The 20,094-nt window shown below is 43.1% G+C and overlaps 1 protein-coding gene across 2 annotated transcripts in view; it reads left to right on the forward strand.

Annotated features, from left to right (window-relative positions):
• NR3C1 (nuclear receptor subfamily 3 group C member 1) overlaps positions 1-20,094 on the forward strand; it is a 597,661-nt gene that overhangs the window by 538,750 nt on the left and 38,817 nt on the right. For both annotated transcript variants that reach the window (XM_078653058.1, XM_078653059.1), the window contains exon 7: positions 7,736-7,866. In XM_078653058.1, coding sequence (XP_078509184.1) covers positions 7,736-7,866 — 131 coding nt within the window. The remainder of the gene's footprint in view (positions 1-7,735; positions 7,867-20,094) is intronic.

Raw genomic sequence — 20,094 nt, forward strand, 5'->3', positions numbered from 1 at the left:
TTTTGCAGCTGTTGCAGAATAAGTCTGAAGGGTATACCTTTGACTGGAACAACCCACTTAGTGTTTCCGAGCTCAGCTCCATTGTGGTTCGCCTGACATTATGCCTAGGTCCCAGTCCACCACACACTGTTTTTCTATAATGCTTGACTTTTTCTGGGAACTAGTTGCCTTAAAAAATGTTAATCATATCTCCAGTTTCCCTAAACCTATTTTAATGATCTTGGTGTCTTTTTGCACATTACTATTTCTTTATATTTCTAAATTGGTTTGGGAAATTTATTTTGTTGTGTTCTTTACTTCTCTTGGTATTGCTTTGTGCTTGTGCCATAGCTATTGGGTTGAGCAGAGATTCTCTGAGAAATGTGTTTTGATCTAACCAGAGTGGGTTTATTGAGTTGGTAGGAGTGCCCCATCTCCCAAATTAATAACCCCATTTGTCTGACAGCAACCACAATAGATATTAAATTGACCCCGGGTAGCTGTGTACTTTCAGACTTCTCTCCATCTAAACAATACTGTATGTCCATGCATACACTATTCCAGAAATTGGATGTCCAGATAACTCAGCAACTCCTAGTGATCCACAATGAGAGCCTCCTGTGGGCCAAATAAGCGGCTTGATCATTATCCACTGCTTTCAGAAATCCTGGAAAGACGTTTGAGTGCTGCTTTGTAGACTTTCCTTGTAAAAGCCAAGTATGGGATTGTTGGAAAAAGGCAGCCTTTGCTGCTCAGGTGAAACTCCAAGGAATTAAGATGCTCTCAGCTTTCCGATCCACGAACGCGGGAGCAGAAGCAGGCAGGCACACATGAGAATTCGGTGGTGGGCACAATTAGAACCAAGGCTTATGCTGGAGTGTGCAGTAGGGGGGCCGGATGTGGCAAGAGGAAAATTGGATGAAAGAGTGGATAGCGTGGGGGATGGGTGTATTGGAGGATCCTAGATTTAGGTATATTTTAGATGTAGTTCAGTAGATAGAAAGTTTGTGTAGCATATTTGACTATGCGGATGACCCAACCTTGCTCTCTCACACTGACACACCAGCAAATGAAGGAAAAGGTGACTCCTCACATCTATGCACAGCAAATGGGCCTGATGATCAACACAGAAGCCATTCCAGTCAACATCCCAAATCCTTCACCAATCAAGGTGGATTAAGCTGATCTAGCTATGCCCAAAGAGTTTACCTACCTAGGCAGTAATATCAGACCTTAACTGGGGTGGGTAGTGACATCATGAGCACACCGAACAAGGCCAGGAATGCCTTCAGCATGGTGCAAAAGGTGTGAAGGCTATCTCAGCACCAACACCAAGATGAGGGTGGCGCAGAGCTGAGTTTTGTCCTCATGCTTGTATGCCTTAGAATGCTTGTGGATGACAAAAAGCAGCATCACTAAACTGTCAGTCTTCCACACAAGTAACCTGATGGGAATCTTGCACATAGTCTGTCCGTGACCATCTCCAACCAGGTACTGCCCACCAGATGCAAGCAAGAGAACATGGGCACCTTCACTGTGAGTAAAAAAGGAAATGGACTGAACACACTATCAGAATAGAACAAGACTACATCACAAGAACCGCTCTCCACTGACTATAGAAGTAAATAGAAGAAGGGCAGTCAAAGAAAAGAACATCTGGAGGCGAACTGTAGAAACAAAAATTAAGACCCTGAACCACAGCAGGGGCATCATACAGAAACATGTCCAAGACATACAGAGGTGGAGGTCTTTGTTGCTGCCTTACATGACAGTTGGCAATATGTTACCTGTGAGTGCAATAACAATGATTACAATAATCATTACAACCTCATCATCCTTTTCACACTTCTCCAGCACTCAACAAAAGTCTCCCTTTGACCAGAATTGGGTCCTGTTATCTGCATAGCAGTCTGCCATCCCAATGTTCATGAACCTTAAGACACTGTGCCACAAGGATGCTGTATAATAATTATTGACACACTCCCAGCTCCCCTTATTGAATATTTGTGCAATTCTTTTCACTGCCCCTCCCTAACAATTACATTCGCTGGGTAGATTCGTTGTCAATCACAACCTGAGTGCTTAATTTCAACCTGTGGTCCACCGGCACTCTTTGTTTGAGGACCAGGACGTTTATTTTTGTTGTTAACCATCTCCAACTTTGACAGGGAACAAAAGAGAGAAAGTCAGCAAAAGGGCAGAGAAGGAGGAAGACAAAGATGGAAAAACACTCACAGCAGTGCTTAATTAGTAAAAATAAAGGTGCCAGGGCTCTCGTCGGGAGGGCACTGCAGCTTGCACCAAACATTGCCCCAACGATGCTGACAATGATAGTAACAACACAGCTACTAACCATCACACACCTACAAGTGTTACAAATCAGACTATTTCAGGCCCCCAAAGCTATAAAATGGCTTGGGTGGCAGTTAATAGTCATTTTTAATGTTTATTGAATTAGTAATTTACTATTGTTGTGGTCATCTCTAAATTAGCCAGACAGTGCCACCTTGTGGCAGACTATCACAAGCACTGGTGTTGACAATTTATTGCCGGTGCCAAGCACCGGAAATCACCTGCTCAAATTAAGCACTAAGTCAAACGAAGAAAGCAAGGATGAAAAATAATGTCCAAGAGTGAGATAAAGGGGCAGGGCGAGTATGTTGGTCGATGAAAGAGGTATGAGGTGAAATCAAGGCTAGACAGCCTCATTGTTAGACAACCCCATCTATTGGCAGTGGCGCCAGACAGCTTCTGAAAAGAATTTGGGCACTGGCACTTATTAGTTTGGAAATTAAGCCCTAGCTAGTCTTAAAGTTTTTGTTACCCCCTAAACTAGAGCTTGGAAAATTAACAAACTGCGCCTAGACCCAGCGATCAGATTAGATGGTAAAGGTAGTCGACCCACAAAGACTAGACTCAACCAAATTTTCAAATTTTGACTTTACCGCAACTTCACCACCCTTCCAGATGCAACTGACATATGAATGAATTTTCTTCAACCCACTTAGTTTGTCAGAGGCATTTCATGTGAATAACATTAAATCATTAAATGGCACTACCAATCGTTCAGTTACTAACCTTAAATGGCTGAATCTGAACCCACTTTTGAGGGGTATTTCTATGACTGACCCTTACCAAGCCCTACTGGCACTTTACTGATGATCTTTACATGTGACTTAATAGTCTTTTCGAGACATTTGATTGACTCTCAGTATAATTTGAGGCAGTGCCTCTGGGCACGGGCTTTGTAACACAGGTCATCAAAAATGGCTCCTTTTGCTGAAGTTACTGTAAAGAAGCCTTGTTATGTGAATTTATAGGCAAGACCCGGTCACTTGGATGTGCACTAGGAATAGGTGTCAACAGTGCTAAGTCTTGATGCTTTGAGCTTTGGGCTTAGCTGTGGCATTATTATAAGAAATCTCCTTGTAAGAAATTGAGTTATTAGTTAAGGGAAGGGTAAGTATCCACCTCAAGTAATAATCACAATCCTTGTCAGTGTGAACCAATAAAGTCACTAAATATTTACTCGTATTAGTCCCCTGAGATCAACCTCCTGGTACCTACGGCAGAGAGCCGACAGATAAACGTAGAGGCAATGTGTAAAGTATTTATGCCTTACTGAAACCTTAATAATGTCAAAATGCAAAACGATAAAAAAATAAAAAAAATAGAGTAAAGTTTAATAAACAAAATGGCATAAAAATGACAAAATTCCAATAAGGGGAACCGAAGATATGAATTTTTTAAGTTTTAATTGCCAATAATAGTTTGTGGGTTACAGTAGGCCGGGACCTAGGCACAATTTTACACTGATTGCGATAGAGTGCGCATTGGATATACTAACCAGGTTCATTTTGGTCAAAGATTTTACCTTCTCACTTTAGTCCTTTAAGTCACAGCCCATCAACAGACTACACTCCTGAAGCCCCCAGGACCTTAGGGGAGGCACTTAGAGACTTGCAGGGTGGCAGCCAGAGCGCCACAGGAGGATTCAGTCAAAGTCCAGTTTCCGCTGGGCAGTTGCAGGAAAAGGCCTTTTATAGCTTGTTTTCCCGGTGTTGCTTTACCCGTTGTTCAGCCTTATGACCCTTGGAGTTCACTTCTTAATCCGGGGTACAAGAGGTAGACCCCTGGACACATCCTGGTCAATGGGGTAGAAGTTCCCTGGGCTAACCATACCTGCTTTGGCAACTTCAAGATGGCCGAAGTCTTTGACCACACTGAACTTTGGCCCTGAGAGCTGGTCTTTGTGTGTGCAGAATGTACTGTAGTAATCCTAGTGTTCTCCAACTTATACAGATAAAATCCAGTTTAGGCAGGTTGTGTACCCACAGCAACCTCAGACAGATATCTGTTACAACAAAAGCTGTGTTTTCAGCAAGACAGGGAATACGCACATTGTTTTGGCATCCTGTTTCCCTCCCAAATAACATATGTAAACCCAGCAGACCTGTCATACAGGCTATGACACTGTATTAAAAAGAGGCCCACTGTGATTGGGGCCTGGCGGCTAAGGAGGGGCGGGGTGGTGGCAAAACGAAGGACCAGCCAAAGTGTCAACTAACATTTGCCTACGACTAGGAGGCGGGGGGCCCTCTTGTATTGCGCCCACAGTGTCAAACGAAGAACCCCAGCCGATTTGTCAAGGAGAATGTGATATTCAAGCTGGATTTGACAGTGTAATGTCAAAAAAGGAGCCTCACAGCTCCACCCTACATATTCTGTCAGGTTAAGATGGGTCATATATGCCATTGCCTACTGTTTGATCTTTGGAGCGCGTTCACACCTCATTCACACCTATTTGAATGCTAATTGCTGGCTAAATGAAGTTGGAGAGTAAAATGCAGATTTAGAGTCAGGGACTTAATACAGGGCAAAGGTACATTTCTTAAAAGTTATCTCCCTAAAATGTTTGTTACAAATCTAATTTCACCAGTGATTTGGCTTTGTAATGAATATTTCATGACGTCCAAAACTGATTTTTTTTTCAAGACAGAGATAACCTTTATTAAACTAAATAATGTATTCAAATGCTTTCCAATGGAGCAGTAAACCGTGCCACAGTGAAAATAATTTTTAGGGCTTTTTCACTATACAGACATGTTTAATATTATATTTGTACATGTCCCACTTTTAATTGCCATGCACTCTGCCTTGTGGGCAGGAAGTCCTACATTGGAGTGACTTACTAATACTCAAAAGGAAGGGTTAGGCCTGTCAAATGTTTTTTTTTTTTTTGACAGGTCGAATTTGCAGTTTAAACCTGCACATCTGTGCTGCACGTGTACGGTCTGCAGTGTAGTTTGCCCTGTCAATGCAGTGAGTGGCACAATGGGTGCTGCAGCCCACTGGTGACATTTATTTAGCAGGCCGTGAGCACACTGTGCACAACATACTAGGGACTTACATTAGGGATGTAACAATTTCATCATATTGAAAAGGGGAACACAGGCTCTCTACCACTGGCTAGCAGGGGTAAAATGCAAAGTTCTACACCAGCAAAAACAGGATTCAGCAAAAAGGCAAAAATCTCATATTGACCTCGCAGAGTGGGAAAATTTCCAGCACTCCTCCAAGAACCTTTTCATCATAATTTGAAAATACCACTTGCCCACTGTGTACACAGCTGCCGCTTCTAGCTACTGGAGGTTGAATGATCGTGATCCTAAATTCAAATAGGTAGTTATTTAAATGATTCTGTACTCCATTCTAGCTCTTCTCAAGTGTAGCGCCTTAATTGCAGGAACTCCTCCTTGGCCAATGAGTATTGATGCACAGGAGCAGCAGGGCTGGCTCTGTGTATTAGGAGCTGCAGACTGCTGGGCTGGTGCTGCTGATGACAAGGTTCTACTCTACTTCACAGCTGAGCAGCAATCTTCACTAATCAGGGTGGCTCAGGCATTGGGAGGCCTGTGTCACTTTTGACTGACTGTGCAGAATCCAGCCATGGCCTGCGCAATCAATCACACCGTAGTTGTGCCGAAGGCCTTCTTGAGAACGACGCGGGGCAGCTAGTCCTAACCGGGAGTTGGGACACTAGCTCGATTCGGGGTGGCAGCGTCAGGGTGCCCTAAGTATTAAAATATAGTCTTGAATGTTGTGTGTCTGCATGAATGTTTGTGTGTGTCTGTGCAAATGCACATGTGTATGTGTACGCAATGGCAAGTCTGGTCAGGGCGTCATGATGGTATTTCTTGACAACTTGCAGGTATCCATTGCATGATCTTCCCCCTTTGTAAAATATTGACTGGTATAATGATGCAACTTTTGGCAACTTGTGGGACCCCCCCAGCATTACAATCTCGCCTAATATTACGATGGGTATGGCTTAATGAGGGCAGATTGACGTTATTAAAGGCTTGATACCAGACCTTACTAAAAGTTTTAACCATGCCATAGTTGTGGTAGTTCGATGCAGAGTGTGGGAACCCATGGCATGATGTGCACTCCTGATAAGATGCCAATACTGGTATAGTGTTAGCAATTACTAGTACATTGTGGGCACCCATGAGATGAACGTACACATCACTGCTATGATGCTGGCCCGTGCATAGTGGCAGTAATTTCTGCCGTATTGTAGCCAACCATCACATGAAGATATCTGTTCTTTGTTCAAAACAAACCCTTGCAAAATTGTTAATTTTTGCTATAGTGTGGACTTCCACTTCATGAGAGGTTGATAAGATACTACCTAGCTTCGCTATGCCTGAGCTTGCCAGATTAGTGTAGTGTATTTTTACCAATTTCCCACCATGCTCCATCTACGGAGATTCTCAGTCATGACATTTTTGACAATTTATTTCGATAGAGCTGGAGGGAAATGAAACAAAAAGTTTAGAAGGAACCTATAAAAATGAATAGTTATGTGTATAGTTGCATTTTCTGAACTGTATGTATTCATCTAGTGCTTTTGAAACATTATTAGGAAAAAAACAGAACTAAAAAGCTATTTTTTGCCACACTTTTCTCAAACCTGTCTTCGGGCACATGAGCATGCAGCTGTCCTGGGTATGGTCAGGCTTGCTTACCTGGGAAAATCATGAAAGTAATGAAATATTTCCCAAGTAAATTTCAGAAAGAATGTTTCTTTGCAAATTTCTTTGAAAATTGTGTTGTAGAAGGCATTGTTTAGCCCCAATTTTTCAAAAATTTCTAATGAAGACCCACCCCCTTTTTGAACATCCAAAGGAATTTAAGCTTGTACGCTTCAGTCGCTCGCTGCAATTTGAGATAGGTAGTATATTCCACCCCTTTCACAAATCACTTACCTCTGCTAAGGAACACAAAACAATTTGCAATCAAATTAAATGTCCATCAGGTAGCCATTCCCTGGGCCTAGGTTTAACTCTCCTGCATATGCTGTATTTGGTAAGTGCCAGAACTTCTATTATTCGCATTTCTATCGCTGCATATAAGAGAGGCAAACACAAGGATGCAAGCTACTCTTGTAATTTTGAGCTTGGAAACGGCCTCAATAAGGACTGGAGGGCTTAGTAAAGAACTGTGTTTCTGGTAGAAGAACGGTGGTGATCCCCTATCAACAGACTGTGCCCTCAAGTGAACCGACTTCAGAGCCCAGTGACTTACTTGCTCGTTGTCATTTTTCACTCTTCCAGTCAAAAGGGTTTTTATTGTATGTGGATAATGTAAGTGCATGCACGTAGCTAACTTTCTTTAAAAATGTCTTCCACTGATCTTGTAGGTCAGAATGTTATATCCTACTTGACACTGTGATTTTGTGCGTTTTCTTTAGGGATCGAATGTATGCACCCTACATGCAAGAACAGTATCAAGAAATGCTGAAAGTTGCTAATGAACTAGCACGCCTTCAAGTTTCATATGATGAATACCTCTGCATGAAAGCCTTGATGCTCCTCTGTACAAGTAGGTTGATGTTTGTTTATTATTATGCAGTTGCCTATCATGCAAGCAGAAATGCGTGTATTGTTTCTTCTGTTATAGAGACAAAACGTTTGAAAAAATATTTTATTGTTGTACAAAAAGCAAAGCCATTTAATTACACTTGATTTAAATTGGTGGCTCATTTCCAAAGTAATGCAATGGCCACTGTCCCTGCAGCTCAAGATTGGCGTTCCAACATCACAATTCTATCAAAAACCAGTAACCCCACTGTAATATCGCCATAGCTCGACACTCTGAAGAAAAATCACAGAAGAAATCGCTCTCAAATCATCTCATGTTGAGGATGGGTTTTGGTGCATCGGGCTCTGCCTATCTGAGGTTAAGTTTGCAGTTCTGTGAAAACACAAAATAAGAGGCATTAGCCAGCTTTGGGGAAAACCGCCTGTCACGTCCATTGGCACTGTTGCTATCTGGCACTGAATTCCCCTTGGCTATCTCACTGGTTAAGCATAATGTATGTATACTGTATCCTGTATTAGCAAGCAACCGATTAATGATGCAATGTCTGTGTGGGAGTTATCTTAACTACAGATATTTACTGAAATACCACTCTTATTTCATATCCCCCAATTTTGCTGAATAATTTGGAATTGCAAATGGTATTTAAACGAATACATGCTTGGTTTTTACAAATACTGCAGGCTCAGATAATATTCAGAAACTTCCTTATACTACCATAGGTTTGTCTAAGCCTCAGAGTTTGGGGTCTGACACGGACATTCGTTTTGGTGACCTTTTTTAAAGACTACAAGCCTCCTACTCGTCTAATTTTCTCCAAGTTCCACGGGAGCTCAATCTCATTTCCATTTGGCTCCCAGTACTTCCAACTATAGCACGCTTCAGACTCTTGGAGCGAGTGCAAGAAAAAACAGCCACATGCATACAACCATGTTGGCAACTACGTGATTTATAACTGGAAATCGTACTCTTACTGCAACTTGCCAGAACAGCTGGAGTAAGTATTGTTAGCATTTACCCTCCAAGGAGTTGTCGTTTTACTTGGTTTTCTTCATTCCTGGACTATCAGTTAGTGCCTCCCTTCAGCATCCCATTGCCTTTCCCCTTCTTGCTGCACGGGATGGTGCCTATCGACGTTTGTATTTTTTCTCTCCATTTTAAATAGTCAAGTCAAGTCAAAAAGGCTTTATTTCGATAAAAAGATTATCATAAAAGCTTCACGTAAAATTCATAGGTACAATAAAAGAAGCCAAGAATAAAACAGATTGAAAAAAGAATCTACACATATACAATTCTTTTCACATCATGAGTTAATTAAAAAGAAAAATTAAACAATTGATTTAAGCCTTTTGGCTCGGATTAACCAGGCCCATGATAAAAATTTAGCGAAAGCACAAGCATAGGTAGTACGGCTATCAGACATTAGTATACGAATTGCGTCTGAGTGGCACCTAGTGCCCAATTGGCGTCATAGATGTTTAAGCCATATTTTCCTAGGTAAATTGTACTCTCCACATTCAAACATAAAATGTGCCAATGTCTCTGGTCTAGCTAGACATACTGGGCAAAGCTCTACAGTTTGTACAGGCAGTTTCCATCTTGAGGAAAAGGTATACAATGGCAAAGTTCCTGCTCTAAATTTAAAATAAAGAGCCCTATCAAAAGGTTTGCCAATAGCGTCCAGATAAAGTTCACGTTTTGGAGAGTCCTTAAATTTTAAGAACTCTTCAGTAAGTCTGCCCATAGAAGCATTAGTGTTTCGTTGTGACATAATCCAGTTCCAATAAAGTTTCTTGAGGGTTGCCTTTGGAGGAGAAGATCTATTAGCCCAGGAATCTTTTAGGCCCAAATTGAGTAGCAAGATTTTAATGTCACTCAGCCATTTGATTTTGTGCCACCCTGACAAGGACATAATTTCTGTGAGGCCTTGCGCATATTTACTAAGTTCGGGCACTCGCCACAATCGTGCCCATAGTAAGAGTGGACGTAATCTTGCTAGATCTTCGATAGGGCGACAGCCTAAGTCAAGCATTAGTGGGACCGTAGGGGTACCCTGAGGAAGTGACATAATCGCCCTACAGAACTTCCTTTCGGACTTTGGCAATTCATTGGTAATGGATGAGCCCCAAAGCTCCGCCCCATACAGAGCAGAACTAACCCCTTTAGCTACATAAATATCAAGAACAACAGCTATTGGTCTAGTTACACAGGAGCGTTGCTCTTTCAAAATAGCTCCTGTTATCCTTTTGTGGGATAATAACATTTTATCCAAATGTGGGGTCCATTGCATTTTGTGAGATAAACGGATGCCAAGGTAGTCAAACACTTCTACTCTCTCCAAGGGTTCAGCATTCAGGATTGGAGGGCGTGCTAATTTTTTGGGGGGATTCAACACAAGATATTTAGTCTTGCCCGTGTTAATTACGAGGCCCCGTTTGGTACAAAAAGATTGAAAATTGTTCAAAAGCCTTTGAAGGCCTATCGGGGATTTCGATATTAAAAGCGCGTCATCCGCAAAGAGGAGGGTGGGTATACGTTCTCCAGCCAGGGATGGTTCATCTGAAGGATGTTCTAAGAGATGCTCAACCACCCCGTTGATATAAAGAGAAAACAGGGTCGGAGCAAGGACACATCCCTGGCGGACCCCTCTCTCTACCGGGATACTGCTAGTTTTCTCCCCTCCTGCACCCCACCTAATCTGGGCAAAGCTATTTTCATGCAGCCTAACCAGTAATGTAAGTAAATAGTGTGGCAACCCCATGTCGGCCAGGACTCTCCACAATGTCTCCCTCGGTACTAGGTCAAAGGCAGTCTTTAAATCGATGAACGCGAGATAGAGACTGCCTTTGCCTATAACCACAACCCTCCAATACACCATCATGAGCCTAAAAACTTGTTCGACTGTCCCAGTACCCACTCTAAATCCTGCCTGGTAGTCAGAAAGGATTTTATTTTCTTCTATCCAGTCCAAGATTCTGACCAGTAGAACCTTGCCAACTACTTTTTGAGTAATATCCAACAGACTGATTGGTCTGTAGTTGGACGGCTCATCTCTGGCACCTTTTTTGAAAATGGGGACCACCTCCGCCCCTCTCCATGACGAAGGGATCGGAGCACCCTTACAGATGGCAACAAGTAAGGAGTAAATTAATTTACCCCACTTTGGAATATCTAACCTCAGAAGATCGCCAGGAATACCATCCGGACCAGCGGCTTTTTGGGGCTTGATGGTACTTATGGCGTATTCCACCTCTTTAGTTGTAAAGCCAAATTCGTCGGGGACAATACTCCAACCAAATAAATTCGTTGTTGGAACCACAAACCTCCCTTCAGCATCATTGGGAGCCTCAATAGGTGGCAGATCATCATGTCGGGAGTATAGCTTTGAGAAGTGGTTAACCCACGCTTGACTTGAAATGTTACATGAGATAAGATCAATATCCGGCCTGTTTCTGGCTCTAATTGTATCCCAGAAACATTTTGGGTCTTTTTTGAGACTGGCTTCTTTAAGAGTAGACCAGTACTCTTCTTCCCATTCTTTTTTAGCGTGTGCCAGTATAGTCTTATGCTTTTTCCTAGCAGTCTGTATCAGAGATTGGGATTTGCCTTTACCGGCCTCTATTAAAAGAGACTTTGCCCGTCTGCATGCTGGGGTATACCAATCATGCTTTCCCCTGGATTTAGGATGGGACAAGTTCCTCCCTTCAGAGCCCCTAACCCAAAAGACTTCCCCTATGGACTTAACAACTGCTTCAAAGATAGGTGTTACCTTTTCAGTTAAAAAAACTGGATTGGTATTATCCAGTTCTATTTGTGAGGCCATAAGTAATTCGTCTATGGTGGAGATCTTAGTAGCGTCCATAGCAATTTTGTTCCATTTTAGACGTCTTCCACAGGAGGAAACAGTAGTTGTATGAGGGCATTTAGATAATACTGCAGGTTCATTACTAAGCCAGGGGTTCGTTAGAGATAAAGAAAGTGAGTTATGATCACTCTCAACAGTAGCTATCACTACCATATCATGGACCAATCCCCAAAGTTTTAGGTCCAACAGAATATAGTCAATCCTTGAGGAATGATCTATTCTGTTGAACGTATGGGCACCCAGGCGGTCTGAGGCTGTGCGACCATTAGTAGCTCTTAGACCGAATTCTAATGTCAGCGCATTAAGCTGTATTGCACTACGGGACCATCTTTTTATCGGGGGGATAGTGAGTGCAGGGATACCCCATTTGCTGTCCTCCTCACCAAGATCAAAATTTTCCTCCATAGGAAGTGGCTCATAGGTGCAATTAAAGTCACCTGCTACCAAGATATGGTCAGCTTCCTCGTGGTCTCTAAGTTGTGTTTCCAAGTCGAAGATCACCATGGAAGTACACCCATTTTTAGTGCCTCTGGCATAGATATTATATAAGGCAAGGGATAAGCCCATACTAGGATTAGTTAATAGGATCCCTAATATATCTTGGCTATTGACCTGCCTGGATATTATGCAGCAGTTAAGGGAAATGCTTATACAGATAAGAAGTCCCCCTGAGGGACGTCCCTTCCCTTGCGTTGCTTTCACAGCAGGAACAAAATGGGTTACAAAACCAACCCGATGTAGCGGTTCTATGCTCCAAGTCTCCTGGAAGAGGCAGATTTTGTGTGCCTCGACCAAGTCATTCCATTCGGGTAGGGCCAATTTCCTATGGATACCTGCAAGGTTCCAACTAAGGATTTTAATTGGTTCCTTGTCAGGTATATTTTTATGGTCATTAATTATATTGAGGGTTTGGGGTACCAGGCGATCGCTTGCCAGTGTAGAGGGTATTTGCTCGATATCTGTGGCCATGGGCACGTCTGCCTCGATCCCCTGAGCCCCATTAGGTAAGGTTTGTTGTACCGGGGGGCTTTGCTGCTCAGATTCCAGTATTGAATCCCCTGTATTTGCGACTACTGTAAATTCATTTCCCGTTGTGTTGGTATAACAACCCGTATGTCAATCAACCCCCTCAAGTCCGCCCAGGCAACTAAATCGATTGGAACCATAGAATGGTAACACCGGGCCATGAAAAACTGGTCGAGCATTAAAATCACGCTGTCTACCCCTCCGGGCAACCCTCGTCCAGATATCATGGGGTTGATTGGGATGCATAGGGGTAGGGGGGAAGAAAAATGACACATGTAGGGTCTGAATTGTTGATTCGAGTGATCTATTCTTCCCTCGACATATATGAGTAACAGTCCCAGCATCACGAAAGCTCACCAGGATGCAATCTCCTATTATAGATTTGTTTGTTTTTCCCACCCAAGGGACCCTTCTCACCATAATGATTTCGTTGTTAAGGTGTACCGGGAGGGGCCTGTTCACATTCAGCCACTTAATGACCCTGCTTTTCAGTGTGCAGAAGTTCTCAACTTCGCCCACTTCGAGTAGGGGAACACCGGCCATAACGACCATAAGGTTGTTTGCCTCTGGGGGGAGATTGGGTCTATGGGGCCTAGTAGGAGGCTTAACTGGGGGTGGAAAAGCAGAGCTACCAGTAATTGGTATAGGGGGAGCTAGGCCTACAGGTGAAGGTGGCTTATTAGGGTTTAATGGGTGGGCTGGGGCTATGTTAGCCATAAGGGGTTGTAAAGGGTGAGCAACAGTAGTAATCGGGGGGGTACTGAAATAACTGGCCTATTAGAGGATTTCGTAGGACCATGGGAGAAGAAATAGTCTCAAGAGGACTACCCTGGGTACCAGCCACCGATTTCATGCTATTTAATGTAGTCTCCAATATAGTGAGTCTAATCTCAACCTTTTTTATACTCTCACTAATGGGCAATAATAGGGACCTAAGCAAAAATTCAAGATTTTAAATAGAGAAAAATAGTACATAGAAACAAGAGGATACATTTTAATAAAAATAGATTTCCTGAAGACATCGATGAGTCTTCAAAGCTTATATAGCAGTGGAGTAAATGGAAAAAACAACAAAAAGTTAGACGAATGATATATAAAAATGTATCATTTATATTTTATTGACTACCAAGTCTACTGTCCTACCAACCTTAGGGCTACATATCTGTCTGAGCTGCTTTTTATCGGGATTATAGACATCTTTAAAACACATAAATAAAAAATTGTGACCACCAATAAAGAGATGAAAAAGGATCAGGGTATAACCATGACCTAGCAATAGAAAGTCTGGCAGGCAAGATCATAAAGTAGACAATAACAGTGTATTCTGAATATACAGTTACGGGCAACACAAAAGATAACGGATTCAATAGTAGGAGCAACTAGGACCCCAGTTAATTTAGACATTTCACAACATACTTGTTTTCAACAATGTATTTTATGACCTGTGACAAAGACATGTATTGTGTAAGCTGTCAGAAAGCCACATCGAAAGCCAATTGAACTTTTTTAAATGTAAAATGTGTATCTTGATTTAGTTCGTAATGATGCGTTTTAATCCCTGAGATATTTTAACATTGATCACTAAGTTTGATAGAGCGTCTTATATCATCCTTACTAATCTCGCCGGCCCATCTAAGAGCGAAGGGTGAGTGTTCATCTCGTTGATCCCGCATCAGCAATTTATATAAGCCTTCAATTAAACCTTCCTTGTTAAGGCACCTGAATAATTGAATCATTAGTGCACTAGACAAATTTAAATTATTTGCACATTGTTAGGTAAAATATTGTCATATCTGAATGTATTCAAAAATTGCTTTATGGAGAATAGAATGACTGAAGACTAAGACTTCGAACGAGTGGATATGTTCTGTTGCAAAGTGGCCCACCATCTGCAGACTAGAGTTGGCCCACTATGTCATAAAAAGTCATGCGAGAATACAGGAACACTTGGTTTGCTCCATTAGCCTGTGTATTCAGATATACTGTGGACAGAAAGCATATTGGTAACGTTAGTCCAAACAGCCGTGAAAACGATAGTGTTTTAAAATGTCTACGCTTTAAAGTAAGCAGGAACGAAAAAGCCAAATTGGAGAATAGTACTTGAATATAATGTATGAAGATACCAGTGACCACTTGCAGAAAGAGCTAGTAGCAATCGGTGTGCAAGCTGCCCAAAAATAAAACCTGAGAATCTGAAGCACCACCTACACTTGTCTAGTGGAAATTGGAAATCGAATTGCCCAGCTTTAGCATGTATACTACCAAATAAACTTGTTGCATATACTCTGCACTCTGTTAAATAAGATGGAGGGAAAGTGTAAAGGTGTTGCTTTAAAGCAGTAAGAAAATAGGGGCAATATGATCATTTTGATCAACTTACATCGTCCTATGAAACCAACTGTCATCTTTTCCAAGCAGTCATTTGTCCTGTTTATTAAAAGCTCACAGTTTAATGTGAATACCAAATCTACACTCAACGAAATTTGAATTCCTAACTACAGAGCTGAATCAGAATAGTTTTTATCCTCGGCTATTTTAGGTCTATTGAATATTATCTGAGTCATGCTAGAAAAAGAAAGATGGTGGTGGTAATAACCAAATGCTAGCACATCCACTGACAGGTTATGGTAAGAACATAAAACACATTAGAACATTGGAATGTTGGGAGCTCCATTGCAGACATTGGAGTGCTCCCTGCTTCTACGGGCCGGTAAAGGCCCGCAGAGCAACATTCCAATGTTCTACAAAGGCTTCTCGAAGTTCGAGGGGATTTATATCCCCTCGAGCTTCGAGAACCCTTTGTTTAATTTCTTAGAACATTCTGCCCTCTAGTGGCAGGATGTTCTAATAGCCTTACAGCCCTTCGTAGCAGGGCTATACCGGCAATTAAAGTCCCGCTGTTTCGTTAAAGTCCCTCGCCTTCGGCTCGGGCCTTTAACAATTCAGCGGGCCTTTAATAGCCGGTATAGCCATTGGAATGTTGGTAGCTCCATTGAAAACAATGGAGTGCTCCGGGGTTATAATGGCTGGTATAAGGCTGGAGCTCCAACATCCAATGTTTCTTTGTTCACAGCTCTGGCTACTAGCCTTCCCTATCCTTCAATTAGAAAAAGAACAGTATGAACTGAAAATATATATCCATAATCACTTTTTCAAATAGAGTGCTGTTAAACCTTTGTTTTAAACATTCTTTAGCTCAGAATTTTGAAGTCCATGCAGTCTTTAATAATCTTACATTTAGTCTGTACCTGCCATTAGAACTGTGTGCTCAGTCAGCTCTTGATTTGGAACAGTCTAGCGTCAAAGCTGCAGCGCCTGTGACTTTGCAATCTTCTGAGCAAGAAAAAAGGAAAGTTTGCACTACTTGCCTGAATTATTAGGAGGCATCCCCCGATAAAGCACTTGCCTAAAAATTAAATTGCCATTATTGATTAGTATTGCTATAGGATAGTGATGGCTTTCTTATGTTTTAGAATTGCCGATCGGAGAAAGCTAAACCATTTCCAAGGCTGAGAAAGGCCTGTAGAAACAAACAATGAAACCCTTTGGGCCATCTTCTTGTGAATGCTTAGACTGTTCTGTCTCATTCTGTTCTACAGCTCTTCTATTTTGTAAGGAAGATTCTTAGTTGTTTTATCATGTTCTTGCGCCTGACAGTCTATATTCTGTGTTGCATCTTCTAAATTCTATGTCAGTTGTTCTATTTCCAAGATCCTGGAACTTTACATGAAAATTTGTTTAGCCATTTTAAGGCTGGATTTGGGTTGCAAAGAGAGATGTTTTCGATGTGGAACAGTCTTTTTTAATGTGTTCCTAATTATGTACATGAAGAAGATGTTATATGGATGATAGTATGGGGTAAGATTGTGAATTTTGACCACTAAGTTAATTAATATCGAAAGGATTTGGGGTGATTGTAACTGAAGTTTCAGTCAAATTATAAGGCGAGAGATTCCATTGAAGCTGTTGTAGTAGATGTTGAGATTCTCTACCTTGGGCCTTTTGGCTAATGGGTTCTTTCCTCATTTTGTCCACTTGATCCATAGCGCCCCCATGTCAGTATTTACATCAGAACCTGAATTACTGCACAGGTCTGATTCCATGTCTGAATAATTGGGCAGCAAGCAGAAAGACTGCCATTTCCAAACTCATTGCACCGAAGTTGGAAGTAATAGTATGGTTCAGGATCCCTTCACCCGCTGCACATGGTGTATTCTTGGTTAATCACAGGCCTATACACTAGTGTAGATATTTTGCACTGGTAACGCTGCTTGTAGTGCATATTGTAGCACTGGTAACATTAAATGTGTTAGTTACAGTTTTGTGAAAAATAGAGTCCTGATGAAGACCGAGATCATTGGTGCTTTCAGACAAAACACAAACTTTTTAATTTCCATTGACTCACACAATACATAAACTTTACTTTGCAACCATTTATGCTTTACAATTTTCTGTCAAGAAAGGATATAATAGTTATATGTGCAAGCACTGTAAAAGTTATTTGTGGCACAATTTGGTGTATTGCCTTTATAGCATTTGTCTTTGAGATGCTATTGACTATACAAAATGAAAATGCACACATTGTGAGAGACCCTACTGTGTAATGCATGTGTAGACAAGGAGTTCTTTAGTGGTATACCAAATAAACTTTTCATAGGATTTTAAAGCACGCTGGGTCAGTTTGTGAGTATTATGTTTCAGTACATGTCATGCAATAAGCCTGATGAAAGCCTCTCGTAGCCTCTTCATTTGCCGGGCAACAGTCTGCGTGCAGTGGTTCTCCAAAAATAGCTCCAGAGTAATCTAAGCTTCTATGAAAAGTTCCCTTCTCCTTTGATTACTTAGATGTTCCAAATGCCTGAGTATTTTACCTCTATTCCTCTCTTCAGAATGTGAAAATAAATCAGTAGATGAGGAGATTTGTGGTTGGTGTACATCTTTGATTTCCATAACGTTTTCATACTACAGTTACTCTTGACATGTTTCTGTGCATGCAGGGCCTAATATACATGATCGGTAGCAAGACCCAAGATAGATCTGCAAATTGGAATAACTGTGGGTGCAATGCACCAGGAGGAGAAAGTATCACCATTTTAACCCCGTTTAGTAATTTAAGAAACGTTAGTCGCGTGATCAGTGCATCATATTGATGAATTGAAATGTGAGTGTGCTGAACTGCAGAGCTGAGTAAGTTTAGCACCTCTGTTATTCAGCAGGGTTAAGTGTTAATAATAGTAACCAGTTTGAGCCATCACACAAAAATAAATACCTTTAATTGCAAGTTTTAGGCAATAACCCATGTCCTTTTTAAGGCACAATACATTCTGTAGTAGGGGATCTCTGTGTATAGTCATAATCTAGTGAATAGTCCCGCCCATGTGCGTGGACCCCGGAGCAATCAAAAATAATCTCTTAAGGTGTCGAAAAATGCAGAAGTGCACAGACACTTGAGAGAATTAAAGACAGATAATGCAGCCTATATCTACAGGCTATACTGTCCAGTACTTCAACTAGAAATTCCACCAAAAATCCACAAACAGCAAAGCCTGTCCAGATTTCCCTTGCTTTAACAGCAAAACCCCTCTGGAATGATAGAGAGGAAGGCATGGACAGATAAGCCCCATAGGCTGCCATTATGTGGCTCAAAACAGGATACTGTGCCTTTAAGAGAACTTTCCAGAACTTCACAGTATCCCAGAATGCACTGCAGGTCCCTTTTACTTTCAGTTCTTTTTTCCGGCTCCTGCAAGCAGGACCCTGGAGCATTGAGCTCTCCCTTTTCAAGGGTTTATTGGTGATTTTTTCACTTTTTCAAAGTTATTTGAGTGCTTTTCTGAAGTACTTTGGTGTTTTTTCTTCCCGTTTGTCTTTTGGTGCACTCTTTGATGGTCAATATGCCTGCATTATTCGACAAATGCCCTGAGTGCTCCAGGAAGAAGGCCAAGTCGGACCCACACGAGGTGTGTATCATCTGCCTTCCTTCATCTCATGTCCCAGAGGAGTGTGACATCTGCCAGGGTTTCTCTAGCAGGACCCTGAGGGATAGAATGAAGATCAGGCTTCAGGGCCTCGAAGACAGAAGGCACAAGGTGGGTCTGGAGGGGCTTCCTCTGCCCCTGCTGAGGCCTCTGGGGGGCTCCCCAGGGGCAGGAAGACCAGCAAACGTCCCCATTCTCCGTCTGCGTCGATTGCACCGACTACGGCGTCGAGAGGGATGACTACAGTCTGTTCCCTGTCTCCCCAGGGCTCTGGGTCGAAGCGACGTCTACGTTCGGCGTCGAGGGAACTGAACAGACCGCCGTCGAGATCTCCGGTGACGATTTCGTCGGCGTCGAGTAATCGACGTCGAGAGGTGGCTCGGCGCTCGCTGTCGAGGCGACACCGCCGTTCGCCGTCGGCGAAGAGGAGAAGGTCGTCGTCGAGGGGATCCTTGACGTCGAGGAGACGATCGCCGTCGAGGTGAAGGTCGCCGTCGAGGCGCAGGAAGTCGCCGTCGAGTCGCAGGAGGTCGCCGTCGAGTCGCAGGAGGTCGCCGTCGAGGCGCACGAGGTCGCCGTCAAGGCGCAGGAGGTCGCCGTCGAGGCGAAGGAAGTCGAGGCGAAGGCATTCGTCGTCTAGGGATAGGCGCTCGCCGTCAAGGAGACGTAGCTCGACGTCGAGGGGCCGACGCTCGCCTTCGGGTTGCCGTTCTTCGATGCAGGAAAGGCGCAGAAGGAGTTCTGGCGCCAGGAGTCAGTCTGGCAGGCGTCAAGTGCCTAAGGGAGACTCTCCACCGTTCCAACCTAGTAAGGAGGGCGGGTCAGCGGGCTCGGTGTACTCCGTTGTGTATACCCCTCCGAGGCCGAAACCAGCTACGCCTCCTCCTCCTCCTCCTCCTCCATTACCGAGAGGACTTCCTCTGCGGGCTCCCACCCCGCCTCCACTTCCACCTCTTAAGCCTCAGCCTCAGCCTCAACCTCAGCTGCTGGCTGACAAGCCTCTTCCGCTTCCTCCGAGGTCAGTGTCACTGCCACGGTATCCTACTCCTCCTAAGAGGACCCCTCGGCCGAGGGCCCCAGCCAAGTCAAAGTCACCCGCCCCGGTGGAACCGCAAGGACGACCGAAGCCAAGGAGGTCGCGATCCCGCTCTGGACGGAGGGGGACATCGCGCAGTCAACACAGATCCTCCACAACATCACGACGGCGCCACAGGAGGCGCGGATCACGGTCCCGCTCGGACTCTTCCAGGACCTACTCCCCGACTTTGTCGGAATCGCCGGGGACGAGAGTGTCTCCTGTGGACGACATCAGCACGTTCCAGTATGTTCTCCTGAGGGGTGCAGCGAAAAAGGAAATCATGG

Source organism: Lissotriton helveticus, chromosome 7 (genome assembly GCF_964261635.1).
Source record: "Lissotriton helveticus chromosome 7, aLisHel1.1, whole genome shotgun sequence".
Lineage (NCBI taxonomy): Eukaryota > Metazoa > Chordata > Amphibia > Caudata > Salamandridae > Lissotriton > Lissotriton helveticus.